We start from the raw sequence: 14,304 nt of genomic DNA, 5'->3' as shown, positions 1-14,304 counted from the left end.
TGATGCCCCCTCTGCGCTCTGCTGCCCGCCCCCCAAACCTCTCTTTCTCACGTTGCTGCACAAGCCATATGAGAGAGGCTGGTAGCCAGAGGCTAGAGACCAGTACCAGCGGTCTCTGATGTGGTCAGGCTGGTCCAGTGCAAGGAGGAGTGAGTCTGTGGTCAGAGCAGTGCAGCCACTATGGGGCCAGGGGTCACCAGGCTGGGAGGCAGGCAAGCAAGCCACAGCTCCCTGGACCAGCCTCGCTCCCAGCCTTTGCCACTGTGGGATCCTTGCAGGTGTGTGGTGAGAGGACAGCCACTCCGAGGTGCTGTCCGAGCATTGCACAGCTGACAACCCTGCTCACGTCCAGAGTCCGCACATTCAGGCAAGAGCCTGAGCCTAGGATTCGGGCTGCACACTCCTGCCTTGTGTCTCCCTGGGTACCTTTTTAAAATGACCACTCAGAACTGAGCCTACAAAAAAAATCAGTGATCACCTTATAAGTAATAGGTGTGTGCCACCCTGCTGTCTCTCTCCTGATCTGGAATGCAGGACTGCCCTTCTGAAGCCTTGCTCAGCACACCCCCGTTCTGGGATCTGTAACTAATCTTTTGATTTTCCTTCCTTCATGTCCTGAAACTGTGCCTTCGCCACAGCGGCCCTGGGGTTTTCACCTCCCCAGAGTGCGAGCTTAGATGCCAGGTTACCTGCTGACCCTGTGTGGCTGGCTTGTGCCCCTAATTCAGCCAGACAATTCAGCCAGACATTACCTGCAGTCTCAACACACCACCTCCAGGTTCTAGCATGGGGTGACAGACATCCTTTCCCACTTCCTGCTGCCCAGGGAGAGTTTTGGGGGTTGAGGTCAGGGCTGGGGAAACACAACTGGCTTCTTCCTCCTACAGCCCCCTCCTGTCTCCCTCACCAGCATCCTGCTTCCCCCTTTTGTCCTCACATATCTAATCCCATTCTGCTGCTCAGAGGGCTGTCCTCTGAGCATGTCCAGGCTCCCCTCCTCCTTGTCCAAATAAGCCCTCAGAAGAGAATCTGGAACTCTTTACAACCCAACCAGGAACAGTGACACAGGACTGGACCCGATGTCGCTCTCCCCAGGATACCTGGACTCAGACCTCCCCCTCAAAGAAACGGGTGGGGAAGGAGAGCGTCTTGAGGTTCCCAAGGCCCAGACTCCACCCCCCAGGACATGAAGTGGGAGCCACAGAGGCATACCTGGGGCCAAGTCTAAAAATCACGTGGTCTTTATTGTGATGGTGGCCATTTCCCAGGAGGAGCAAATGTGGGGTGTTGGGGGTGGCAGCACAAACCGCTCGAGAACCATCTTTACTCCTCCCCTGTCCTCAGCCAAAACAGAATCCAAATGAGGTCCCAGCCCCAGATGCCAGCCCAAGGAGGGGCTGCTGGGGTGGGGGGAGTCAGAGTCAAAAGTCACATGGAGCCCAGTGACTGTCGAGGCACTTGCTGGAAACAAAGCTGGAATAGGGTGGGAGGCAGAGAAGCTCCAGGGGGAATTAGCCTGGGGCCTGGAGTGTGCAATCCTCAGGTCCCAGCTGTAGACTCCCCCTAGAAAGGGGCCAGGGTGCTAGCCCTGGGGTTGACCCGAGCTCCAGCCCATAGTGGCAGGGGCCAGGAGAGCCTGAAGGATTGGTGAACATCAGTGGGGTCGGGGCTGTGCCTGGGGTGGGTGGGGGGTGGGGCAGGACCACCAGGGAGTGTGGGAGCCAGCAGGCACCTGCTGAGGGCTGGGGAAGGGGCGGCTGCAGCTCAGCAGAATCCCAGAGAGCCCACTGCTGCTGGTGAGGATTAGGACGGCTCCCGGGAGGGGCGCTGGAGGCAGGCTTGCTCTGTGCCAGTCCAGGCCAAGTTCCAGGACAGCGGGACCAGCCGCTGGAAGGGGGTCGGGTGAGCCACATGAGGGTCAGGAGGTCATCCTCCAAGACGGACGGACAGGAGCTGGCAGGGCTGCTGGCCCAGCCAGGAGCCCAGGGTCACCTTACTTGCAGTACTCCTTTCTGAACTCTGGAAGCCAAGGGAACAGGTGGGTGTCTGCCCTCTGCCCCTCCGTCACAGGGGTAAACACAAGGCAGACATCTAGCAGGACTGCCCAGGGACGCCTCCTCCTGGGGCTAGTGAGTGTGGATGGGGTGAGGCATGGGCCCAGCCCTCCTAGTCGCTCACCTCTGTCCAAGTCAATGTTCTTTGTGGGAAGTGCGCTGCGGCCCAGCTCAGCCCTCTCCTTCAGGATGTTGTTCTTGTAATCTGGTGCAGGAAGAGGGCAGGGTGAGGCCCCCCCGGCCCCCAGAGATGTGCCTCCCCTACCTAGCTCAGGCCTGGGAGCCGCAGTCTGCACCTGGGTTCCGGGGCCCTCCCTCACCTAGCTGGGTGTCCTCACTCCTGTAAAGAGCCTGGTCTCCTGTGGCCACAGCCAACTCTGCCATGTTCACGTCCTTCCTGGAGGTGGAGAGGATGGTAGGCAGTTAGATCAGGGCGGGATGGGGGAGGGGTCTGGTCCTCAGGAGAGCCTGGAGGGGACACTCACCCCTTTGACTTCCCCGATTTCTTGTCCGAGTATTCGTACCCTGGGGAGAAGACTCATGTTGGGGGCGGTGTCACCCCCTCCCCAGCTCCCTCAGCCCTGAGGAACCCTCCCAGCCCTGCTTACCCTCTGCGCAGAGCACCCGCCCCACGCCCCACCCCCAACTGCGGGGGGCCCCCCACCCTGCGGACCGGAAGGCAGCCCCAGCTCACCTCCGCGGCGGCGCTGGCGGGCGGCCAGGACGACGGTGATGAGCAGCAGGATGAACAGAAGCAGGGTGGCCAGCACGTAGCCCAGCTGCTGGAAGAAGTGCGCCCGGCCCTCGGGGACTATGACGTTGATGACACTGCGGCCGCGCGCCAGGGTGGGATCTGCACGGGTCGTGCGGGGCGGTGTCAGGGAGTGCGCCGCAGACCCACTGAGCGTGCACCGGACCCAGACGCCCCCGCTGCTGCGCGGGGCTCGGGAAGGGACGCACGGCAGCGGCCCGAGGGGCCCTCCCCTCGGCGAACACCCAGGTCCCCGTGGGGGGCGGGGGGAGGGGCCGCGGCACCTGGGCCAGGAGCGCCGCTGTGGCTGGAGCCGTTGCCCGGCGAGTCCCGCGGGGGCGGCTCGGCGACGGGCTCGGTGACTCTCAGGTGGAAGGTGCGGCGCTCGTGCAGGCCGCAGTAGTGATGGTGCAGGTGGCAGGAGTAGGTGCCCTCGTCGGCGGGCTCCAGCGGGTCGATGCGCAGCGAGAAGTCGCCGCGCGCGAAGGCGTCCGCCCCCACCGCCACGCGGTCGCGCAGGAAGGGCGGCCCGTAGGCTCGGCGCTCCCCCGACGCGTACAGGTCCAGCAGGCGGTCCGCGCGGTCGTGCGGCACCCCGGGCGGCTGGCGGTCCCAGTGCACCACCTGCTGCGCCTCCTCCAGGTGCCGGTCGGTCCACACGTGCGCCCGGTTCACGCAGGTGAGCAGCGCGGGCGCGCCGCGCTCCACCACCAGCACCTCCTTCTCGCCGTCCCAGTGCGCGCCGGCCTCCCGCGCTGCGGGTGCAGGCGGGTCAGCGCGGGCGGGCGGGGAGGGAGCCCGCAGGGGCGCGGCGGGGGGGGGTGGGGTGGCGCGCGGCGGGGGGCACACTCACGGTTGTCCGTGACCTCGAGGCGGACGGCCAGGCTCTCGTACAGGTGACAGTAATGGTGGTGCAGGTTACAGGTGTACAACCCCGCGTCGGCCTCGTCCACCGCTACGGGCCGGCAGAAAGCCCCGCGGTGAAGGGCGCGGCCGGCCGGCGCCCCCGCGGCCCCCCGGGGCCCCCGCCGCGGCGCCCAGGCCCCTTACCGCGGATGAGCAGCGAGAAGTTGCCGTCGTGGAAGGCGGAGAGCGGCAGCAGGAGGCGGCCGCGGTCGCGGGGCTCGTACACGCGCTGCTCGCCCGCCGAGTACATGTCGACGAGCCTGCGGGCCGGGCCGCCGTCCGGGCGGCCGCTGAGGTCCCAGTGGACCACGCGCTGGCGGTCGTGCAGCCGGTCCTGGGTCCACACCATTCTCGGGCTCTGGCAGCGCAGCACGGCCAGGGCGCCCGCCGCCCAGCTCACTGTGGACTCGGACACCACGGAACTAGCGGCCGACGCGGGCCCTGAGGGCACTGGCGGGGAGGAGGGGTCACTGGGGGAGGGTAGGACCCGAGGGGAAGGGGTAGAGTGGGTCTGACAAGACAGGAGGGTTAGTGTTGTGGTTTCCAGGGGAGGGCAGTCACTAACCTGAGGACAGAAGGACAGCAGAGCCTAGAAAAAGCAGAGAGTCGCACTGGGGAGGGGATGACCTGACCCTTTGCACCCAGGTCACCCACCCAGCCCCAGACCCCCCACTTGGCTGCCCGGGTTCCATTACAGCCCTTGCTGAGGTGGGTTTTAATGATACCCTCTTTTTTTTTTTTTTCAGTAGGTTTTATTTATTGGAGAACATACAAGTGTGCATCAGCAAATGGGAAGAGGGGAGGGAGAGGGGGAAGCAGGCTCCCCTTGAGCAGGGAGCCCAAGGCCGGGTTTGATCCCAGGACCCCGAGATCCTGATCTGAGCCAAAGGCAGATGCTAAACCAGCTGAGCCCCCCAGGATGACACCGTTTTAACAGGTGGGGACAAAGTCAGAGAAGCCAGGCAGACAAGATGGGGGAGGGGGTTCCTTCAGCCTCCCATGGCGCAGGCACAGTCCCCACAGCCCCACCTAACCCTCACAGCCACCCGCCTAGACTGTGGGACAGCTCTTGCCCTTTTGGGGGTGAATGGTAGAGCCAGCTCTGGAGTGTGCTTGTCACCATCGCTGCAGCGAGGCCACCAGAGCACCAAAGCATGATGCTGAAGGCTGTTTTGGGGGCTTCTGCACATTCGTGTCCAATGAGGTACGTGCACCTGCCAAGGACCCTGCCACACAAGCCCTCAAGACTCCTCAGACGGCTGGGCAGCCTGCCCCACACCCCGTGTTCAGGGCCGGAGCCCCCTAGCCGTTCTGAAGGGCAGAGGTCTGAAGCAGGAGCGCTGGACCGTCCACACCCCACAGGCAAGTTCCTGCTCCAGAGATGGGCTGAGCGCCCAGGACCAGGAGGAATGTGCCGGGTCAGCAGGCCAGCCCAGGAGGCGGGCTCAGGAGGCCTGGGAGCCAAGGGGGGGACTAGAACAGACCCCGCGAGCCCCACCATTCCCAGGCCCCCCCTATCTCCCAACCCACTCCTCTTCTGACCACAGGAAGAAGTGCAGACCCGAGGGGCTTTCTGGAGGAGTGGGGTGGGGGAGCACCCCGGTGAGAGGCACATCCCTGCCCTTCGTGGCCCTCTGGCTCCCCAGTCCGTGGAATCCGTGTGAGAGGAAGTTCTGGTAGAGACCTCACATAAAACTTCACCCCTCCTGGGTCCTGGGGGCCCCTTATCCTGGTGAGCTGCCACCCCGAGCACCCCCGCCCCAGACCCAGCCCCTTCCCGGCAGTGGGAGCGTCCCACTCCTCTGCACTCAAGCTCGGACAGGCAGCTTTGCCCAGAACACAGACTCTGGAAGACTCCGGACCCCCACCCACCCCGCACTCACTCTGTAGAAGCACAAGTTCCCAGATCATAACCCGGACCCCCACCCACCCCGCACTCACTCTGTAGAAGCACAAGTTCCCAGATCATAACCTGGGGCCGCAGCTCCATGGTGCCTGCCTGGCCCGACTGCCTCGCTTTGTCTCACTTCTGTTCCAACTCTCCAGAAAAACAGCCCGGCCCCCTCCCCCTCCTTAGCACCCACCATGACATCACGGAGCCCTGGGCGGGGTCGACAGTCTGCAGACCGCCCCCTCTGGCTCCTGCTGGTCCCTAGTCCTCCCCGAATCTTTGGCTGGCCTGGTGAGGAGGGGTAAGAACACAGGGCCCTGCGTCCAGCGAAGTGAGGGGAAATCAGAGTGGAGACCCTGTCCCTCCTCTGGCCCAGGTACCGGAGAAGGAGAAGGGAACAGCTGCCCAGCCCTGGAAGGGGCAGGAGGGTTGAGTGCTCGGTCCCAGATGCTGTGGGGGTGGCTGTGACATATGAGGCCAATTGGGGCTGCTGCAGGGCGGGGCTCTGGGGTGCACATCATCTCACGTGCACCTCTGTCAGGGGAACCGGCCCAGGGTGCTCCCCAGTGTGGACAGCGTGGGCAGGTCCTCCCTTCTGTGCACGCTGTGGAGCCCGAGATGTCCCTCCTAGCAAAAAGGCATCCTGGGACTGGTACCCCCAAGGAGCCCAGGGTGCCAGACCTACCCTCTTTCCCTCTTCCCCTCAGCCTCCTCCGGGAGCCGCATTTCTTCATTTGTGAAAGGAAAGAACAGTCACACCCACCCTGGGCGGGGGGCAGGCTGGGGGCTCCCCTAGGACAGTATAACGGGCTCTGCTGCCCATCAGCACTCTTTACCACCCTGAGGAGCCTGCCAGGGCATGAGGGTGGGGAGGCTGAGCACCGAGGGGCAGCGTCTGACCAGCCCCTGCCCCCTGGCTTGGACCTCCATTTGCCCACCATTAAGGAAGGAGCTTGGTGTCCCTAAAACCAAACCCTGGCTAGGATGCTCACCGTCCAGGGTGGAGGGGGAAAGGCGGGTATGGGAGCCTCCCCCACGGAAGGTACAAATTTGAGCTCTGGGAAAACTTACAGAGTCACATAAACAAATGCAAAATAGCAGATCACACACTGTTCCAAACCCACTCTTTCTAGTTAAGCAAACCTCAAAAAGAAAAAAAAAAGAAAAAGAAAAAAAATCCAAACCACCACCCAAACCCACAGTGCATGTTTTAGACTATCCATTTGCACAGAATTATGGTCACAGGCCCCAGTCCCTGGTGGGCAGGGGTCTCACCCTGGAACCTTGTTCTGGTCCCCATTTCCTCAGACAAGCAGCGACTCCAGTTCAGCTGGACTGTCCAGCTTCAGGCAAGGTGGGGGGACTCAGGGCTACAGCAGAAGGAATGAGATTCTGAGGGTGTGAGGAGCCCGTCGACAATGGACCTATTTCCTCAGCAAGACTCAGGCCCTGGGGGTTGGAGCCCCTCTTCAAACTGGAATCAGAGCTCTCCTGGTCCCAGCACCTCCCTGGGCCTTTCATTCTGGAAAAACAAGCCCCGCCTGGCCTTGAGGCCTGGCCTCTCCTCCTGTTTGTTTAACTGGTTTATATTAGCCGGTGACCTCCCTTCTCTGTGCCCGCCCATGTCTCTCCATCTCCGTCCTCTGGTCCCGCCTGTCTGCTGGGCTGTCTCTCCCCCATGGAGGGAAAGTGTCCAGGCCATGCTGGAGGGAGGCAGAAATGGCCCAGCGCCGGCCTCTCTGTCTGGAAGGGGCCCCAGGTCAGCTCTCAGTCCCGAGCCAGGAGCCTGTGGGCGTCCTCCCTCTCCCAGCAGGGTCCCTGGCTTCGAGCCCTGTGGGGCCTTCCCAGCAGAAACTCAGCCCTCACCTGGGCCCAAATGTGTAAGTCTGAGGGGACCGCCACCGTGGGGAAGCTGACCCCCAGGCACCTCTGTGAGAGAAAGGACAGAGGCAGTGGAGGGCTCTGACCCCCTCTTCCCTGGCCCGTTCTGCCCAAGGCCAGCAAAACCCCCACTCGCCGCAGTTAGTAGCCACGGATGAGAGTGGCGTCTGGTGGGCCCCCTGCCCCTTTCCAGGTGCCCATGGGTGGCTCATTTCCCAGTCTCGCCTGGCACCTCCACTCCTCGGGAGTAGCACACACCAGGACAAAACTACGGACATCAGCAGTCCCACCCGGAGCTCTGGCCAAGCCCCCCGCCAGACCAGAACCCTGTACCCACCTCCCCTCTTCTAGGAGGCATGACTGGACGAGGCAGGGGTCAACCAGCCCCACTGAGAATCAGGTACTGGCTCCCGCTCCCGGGGACTTGGACATTCCAGGCAGCCAGGCTCACTGGGAGGAGAAACCACAGGCATTCCGAGCCGCCACGACGCAGCCAGACGGAGACACGTGCTCACACCCACTGTCCTGTCACTCGGCAAGTATGTGCTGAGCACCTACTGTGTGCCAGGGAGCCGGAAGCTGTCGGAGGGAGGCAGACGGACGGCAGGCCAGCTCACGGACAGCTAAGATGGTTTTCATGCCTGGGAGAAGTGTTGTCAAGAGATGAAAACAGGGCAGCTCTCCCTCCACAGGACGGACCGGGACGGCCTCCCAGGTGAACGTCCAGGCCGGTGCCGGGGGGAGCTGCCTCCCGGTGGGAGAGCGGAGCTGGGTGCGCGGGGAGCGTTGTGCGGCCGCCATCTGGCTAATATGCTGAGTGAGCAAGTCAGGGCTCAGAGGGTCTCGGCGAGGAGGACGTGGTCGGGGGACGCGGGGACGTGCGGTGGCGTAGAGCGCCGGGGGTTTCCGTGAACAAACGGGAACACAGTCCTCCAAGGGCCAGGTGGCCAGCCATCCGGGCACACGGGGAGCACAGCCCGCGTCCTCCCTTCAGTGTGGGCAGGAGCCAAAGCTACGGCGGAAGAGCCTTGGCACCCCCATGACCGGGTGCCGGGACGTCCCTCTCCGACAGACCCTGGTCGCGCTGACTGCGGTTTCTCCCGCTGGCCACTCCGTGAGACGGCCCCTGGAGGGGACCCTGGGGGCAGCCCCGGGCCACCAGCCAAGACGCAAGCGGACCTCAGGCCTGCAAGGACAAGGAACGAGGTCCGAGCGCGGGGGACGGCGCCTGCTCGGTCCGGACGCGGCCCCGCGGACGCCGATTTCACCGGGGACCTTAGCGGAGGGCCCGGAAAACTCGCGGCCACGCGTCCCACCGGGGAAGCCGCGTCCCAGTGAATGTGTTGCATTACGCTGCTTAGCTGTGGCAGTCTGGGGTACAGCAGCGGAGGACAAACCTAACCGCCTCCAGAGCGGAGCGAGGCCGGGGCTTACACCGCCAGGAGAAGGGGCCAGTTTCCCGCGTGGAAACCGGCCCATCTCTCAAATAAATAAATAAAATCTTAAAAAATAAAAAATCTTAAAAAAAAACGAACGAAAGGGAACACTGGGGGCTCAGTGAGTTAAGTGTCTGCCTTCAGCTTGGGTCCTGATCCCGGGATGCTGGGATCGAGTCCCTAATGGGGCTCCTTGCTCAGCGGGGAGCCTGCCTCTCCTTCTGCCCCTCCCCCTGCTCATGCTTGTGCGCACTCACTCTCTCTCTCTCTCTCTGACAAGTAAATAAATAAATACAATCTTTTTTTAAAAAGACAAGAATATGAAAATATAGAGACATGGTATCATGAACCAACCAATCTTTCCTTTTTTTAAAAAATTTTTAAAAATTTTTAGATTTTATTTATTTGACAGGCAGAGATCACAAATAGGCAGAGAGGCAGGCAGAGAGAGAAGGAAACAGGCTCCCCGCAGAGCAGAGAGCCCGATGGGGCTCGATCCCAGGACCCTGAGATCATGACCTGAGCCAAAGGCAAAGGCTTAACCCACTGAGCCACCCAGGTGCCCCCCCCCCACCTTTTTAAAAAGATTTTACTTATTTGTTTGACAGAGAGTGAGAGAGCATAAGCAGGAGGAGCAGCAGAGGGAGAGGGAGAAGCATGCTCCCCGCTGAGCAGGGAGCCTGATGTGGGGCTCGATCCTAGGACCCTGGGTTCATGACCTGAGCCGAAGGCTGAGGCTTCACCGCCTGACCCCCCAGGTGCCCTGTGCATGTGAATCCTTCGAGCATCTCGACTTTACAGTGAGCGTGGAGTTGAGCTCTCCCAGGAGGGATGCTGCATGAGGACAGAGCTCTCCTGTGTGATGGGCTGGGCCAGGTGGGTCAGCGCTGTCATGCCCACAACACACTGTCCCTCGCCCATCTCGAAGGGTTGACCCGGCCACAGTAACCTTCCTCCAGGGCTCTCAACAGGGAAACCAGCACCCTGCCCCCCCCCCACCCCTGCAGTGAGCCCTGGGCCCGTGCAGCCTGGAGAGTTCCCATCACCTCCCATGCCCAGCACTACTACCTGGACCCTCACTTACTCTGCCTCATCATGTGGATCTTGGGCTAAGCTGAATGCTCCCAGGCCGCCTTCTTCAAGCCGCGATGGGGATCAGCCCGAGACCCACAGGGAGACCCTAAGGAGGCTGAGTGAGGGAGATGCTCTTCCTGATCCAAGCAGGAAGCAACTGGTTTCCCTCTATTATTGCCGATACTCTTGCTCAGTTTAACAGCAGCCGTCTGCCTCTCCGCGAACCGGTGTCCGTGCTCCAGATACTTTAGTTCATCTACATGCACCTGGAGATGACACAACATGCATGTCACAGTACCTTTACCAGCCAAACGAGGCAGGATCTGAAAAAAGAACCAATGTTTTTATATAGCGATCACTAGCTCTGTCTTCCGTCTTTGGGAATTTCAGTATCTCTAAAAATTATCCACTATTCCCTGTAGCCTTTGATCCAGAACAAACCACCTTGAAAGGAACCGGCTTTACTACGAGCTGGGGTGCGGTGTGAGCACAGAAGCCATTCTGTACGGAACCATCCTGGGTGAGTGGCCCCGTGTGCTTATCAAGATTCAAGGAAGAGCACAGCTCGGTGTGGACCTCAGTGCACACAGAGTCTTAAAAAAGCTACTTTAGGAAGTTGGGAGAATCGGAGCGAACCAGGATTCGAATGAAATGACCTTAGTAGGGTAACAAAGTCCAACCCAGGTCACTTCCAGGTGAGAAGAGTTTGCAAGGATGGGGTCAAAGAATTGTGCGCAGCCCCCCTCGCTGGCCGGTAGCACCGTGTCCCGCAGGCTCTGGTTTATCGACTCTGGTGTGTGTGCCAGCATCAACCAGTTCAGCAAGTGGGTGGCCACCGGTGACAGCCACGTGTCTCACTACTTGGAGCTAAGCAAGGAGAGGCAGCCAGAATGACCTGTGTGGTCATGGGTGACAGCTGGAGACACCAGCATCAGCTTGTGCTCAGGGTGGTGTAGACGCCGGCGCACACAAGCGCGCACGCGGGAGAGCACGCGAGCGAGCATTTTCTAGCTCTGTCGTCTGGGAAGCAACAGGCTCACCAGCATCCAGATCCTGGGTTTCTAAGACCGGTTTCCGACAAAAGGAACCAGGGCTCCTTGGAGAAGCGGCTAGTCTTAGGACTGGCGCAAGAGACTGGCACGACCCGCCTGGAGAACCCGCGGTGCCCGGGGTGAGGGAGTGCTGAAAAATGACTGACGGGAGAGTGAGGGACGAGCCGAAGAGCAAAGGGGCCAACCGGCGGCCTCCAGGGACAGTCAGTGCGGGGGCTGGGGTCATAACCCAACAGAAAGCAAGCATCATGGTTCCATACCGATTAAATGACAGCAGGAGAGTCCCCGATCACGGTCAGAGAGAGCAGAATCACCGCGGACATCGCCCCAACCCCCACGGCAGTGCAGATCGCACCTGTGTCCGTGCCGCTCGGGACTCCGTGGGTCAGGAATTCTGCCAGGACAGCTCATCTGTGTCCCACGCGGCGGTGGTGGCTGGGACGGCTCAGCTGGGGCTGGGATCCAGCCAGCTTCACTTTGGCACCTGGGCCTCAGAGTGGCTATCAGGTGGGTCCTGTCTCCCCAGGGCCCTCCCTCTCTGTCCACTGGCCCCCCCACCAATCCACAAGGCCCTTTCTCTCTCCACTGGCACCCTCTGTCCACGTGACCCACTCCCTCTCCGTCCATGGGCCTCTTCTCTCTGCACAACCTGCTGGTATTCAGGAGTCTAGCCCAAGCTCCCGTCCACTGCTGGAAGCCGCCAGGCCCGCCACACCGAGGCTTGGCAGCCTTCCACCACACTCAGTGGGTCAGAGCAGACCCAGCCCGCAAGCGGAGGGGAGGTCGACCCCAGCTCTCAACAGGAGCAGCAGCGAAGTCACACTGCCAAGCAGCATGTGCCCAGGGGAGGGGAGGTAATGACGGCGCCTTCAGAGATAACCTGCCACGGGACGTGAGAGGTAAGTGACATGATGAAATGCAAGCAACTCGGAGCACTGAGGTTTACAAGAAGAGAGAGCCCTTACTTAATATAGTTAAACATACGTGTGTGCATTTACACGACCTTAAATATTTTTTGGAAAAATAACTTGCCTGGGGCACCTGGGTGGTTCATTCGGTGAAGCATCTGACTGTTGATTTCAGCTCAGGTCATGATCCCAGGGTCGTGAGTTCAAGTCAATATCAGTCCCCATGCTGGGTACACAGACTACTTAAAAAAAAAGAGTGCAAGAAAAATAATTTACCTGATCTGTAAAACCAGACCAGGAAATCTAGTAAAGTTTAAATGAACTTGGCATCATCAGTAAATAACTTAATTTTTCCAGAAGCTATAACTTTGTATTATCTTATACCCACATAGTTGTTGTTTTTTTAAAGATTTTATTTATTTATTTGACAGACCAAGACCACAACTAGGCAGAGAGACAGGCAGAGAGAGAGAGGGAGAAGCAGGTTCCCCGCTGAGCAGAGCCCAATGCGGGGCTCGATCCCAGGACCCTGAGATCACGACCCGAGCGGAAGGCAGGTGCTTAACCCATGGAGCCACCCAGGCGTCCCTCCACACAGTTGTTTTAAATCAAAAGTATAAAACCAGTCTAATTTGTCCGAGGGTTCACCTTGATTAAAAATATGACCTGGGATGCCTGGGTGGCTCAGTTGGATAAGCGGCTACCTTCGGCTCAGGTCATGATCCCAGCGTCCTGGGATCGAGTCCCACGTCGGGCTCCTTGCTCCTCAGGGAGTCTGCTTCTCCCTCTGCCTCTGCCTACCACTCTGTCTGCCTGTGCTCTCTCTCTCTCTCTGACAAATAAATAAATAAAATCTTAAAAAAAAAAAATATGACCTGAGGGACACCTGCTCAGTGGGGGGTCTGCTCTTCCCTCGGCCTGCTGCTCCCCCTTATGCTCTGACAAACAAAATCTTAAAAAAAAAAAAAAAGGTATGATCTGAACTTTTTCCTAATAGAAATTGTTAAACCCACATTTTTCAGCCTAACATTAAAACAACATTGAATTAATGTTTCCATGAAGTCAAGTCTCTTTGGCATTATTTGCTTCCTGTGTGAATTTACATCTCTTTGCTTCTTATCCAACAATCAACCATTATCTTCCATTATTTTTGGTGAGGGGGATGCGGTTGTGTTGTTTGTTTGTTTTTATTTTTAAGCTGTGGATTCCGCAAGAAAATGACCTTTCTTAAAGGGTGAATTTTCCTAAGGGATTAGAAGCTCAATTTCTTTCTTTTTTTTCCCCTTTGGAACTGTCAGGTTCTCTATTTTAAATCTAGCAAGCATGTATTAGCCTACTTAAGCATCAAACCTCAGAGACTTTATCATCGTATACATTTTTGGTTCCCACTAAGATGGAAAATAATACTAGTATGCTTGTAAAATGTTTCTGGTCGTACAATCAAGAATCTAATCGGTGTCAGAAGCGCTAGGTGCCTCGAGACCTCTCGACCCGCCACAGAGAGCCCTTCCCGCGGGGCGCTGGCCCCCGGACCCAGGCACAGCAGCCTCCTGCGCCGTCTGGTGCAGAACGATACACGGCCCCGGCGCTTCCCACCACGGACCCAGCCTTGCGGCTCCAGATTAAATAGTGCACAGGACATACTTACAATGAAAATTACTTATTGCGTATCCGAAATTCCAGTTGAACGGGGGGGCCTGTATTTTTGTTCCTCAAGCTGCCAGCTGTGCCTGGAACCAGCCATGTCTCCGAAGCGTCCTGGCTCCCACAGGAAGTGGAAAGGAGCTTCGAGACCCCTTCTGGGCCTCGGCCATTTCTCGTAAGTAGACAACCACGTTCCACCACGGCAAAGCCAGTACCATGGAGACCAGAGACCAAAGTCAACAAGCAGGAAGAACCACCTCGGAAGCAGACACTCGATGGGGGCAAGGAGGCAGCGAGCCTGGGAGAGCATCATTAACATCCTCACAGAGGAGGGACGTCGCAGCTGGCGACACAGGGCAAGTGCTGTTAAAAATACCCCGCATAGGGACACCTGGGTGGCTCAGTTGGTTAAGCGGCTGCCTTTGGCTCAGGTCATGATCCCAGAGTCCTGGGATCGAGTCCCGCATCGGGCTCCTTGCTCAGCGGGGAGCCTGCTTCTCCCTCTGCCTCTGCCTGCCAGAGCGCGCGCTCTCTCTCTCCCTCTCTCTCTCTCTTTCTCTGACAAATAAATAAATAAAATCTTAAAAAAAAAAAAATACCCCGCATACCCCCAAACAAAAAGTCTCTTAGGAATTAAAAACGGCAGAGCAGATTTTTTATTTTTTTTTTTACTTCATTAAATGGGGGCGCCTGGGTGGCTCAGTGGG

General features: G+C 59.1%; 1 protein-coding gene across 4 annotated transcripts; it reads right to left on the bottom strand.

Moving 5' to 3' along the window:
- Positions 1–1,214: 1,214 nt before the first annotated feature.
- On the bottom strand, positions 1,215–6,742 carry MXRA8 (matrix remodeling associated 8). 4 transcript variants are annotated; one of them, XM_080802062.1, is made up of 9 exons: positions 5,649–6,742; positions 3,856–4,181; positions 3,659–3,760; positions 3,090–3,560; positions 2,749–2,907; positions 2,540–2,579; positions 2,375–2,451; positions 2,179–2,259; positions 1,215–2,019 (listed from the first exon to the last, which is right to left on the bottom strand). In XM_080802062.1, the coding sequence occupies exons 1-9, from the start codon at positions 5,699–5,701 to the stop codon at positions 1,994–1,996; spliced, it is 1,335 nt and encodes a 444-aa protein (XP_080658188.1). In that variant the 5' UTR covers positions 5,702–6,742; the 3' UTR covers positions 1,215–1,993. The 4 variants fall into 4 exon arrangements, with proteins under 4 accessions (XP_080658188.1, XP_080658189.1, XP_080658190.1 ...); XM_080802063.1 differs by having other exon boundaries at positions 1,218–2,019; positions 3,856–4,161; positions 5,653–6,742; XM_080802064.1 differs by having other exon boundaries at positions 1,218–2,019; positions 3,856–4,222; positions 5,653–5,736.
- Between the last annotated feature and the right edge of the window lie 7,562 nt (positions 6,743–14,304).

The sequence above is a fragment of the Martes martes genome, assembly GCF_963455335.1.
Source record: "Martes martes genome assembly, chromosome: 4".
Taxonomy (NCBI): domain Eukaryota; kingdom Metazoa; phylum Chordata; class Mammalia; order Carnivora; family Mustelidae; genus Martes; species Martes martes.
This window is presented reverse-complemented; position numbering and strand designations above follow the sequence as displayed.

Coding starts and splice junctions, on each gene's coding strand:
- MXRA8 (XM_080802062.1), bottom strand. CDS start 5,701: ATGGAGCTGCGGCCCCAGGTTATGATCTGGGAACTTGTGCTTCTACAG. Junction 3,561..3,658: donor CCTCGAGGTCACGGACAACC/GTGAGTGTGCCC, acceptor CTGCACCCGCAG/CGCGGGAGGCCGGCGCGCAC. Junction 2,580..2,748: donor CCGCCAGCGCCGCCGCGGAG/GTGAGCTGGGGC, acceptor TCTTCTCCCCAG/GGTACGAATACTCGGACAAG.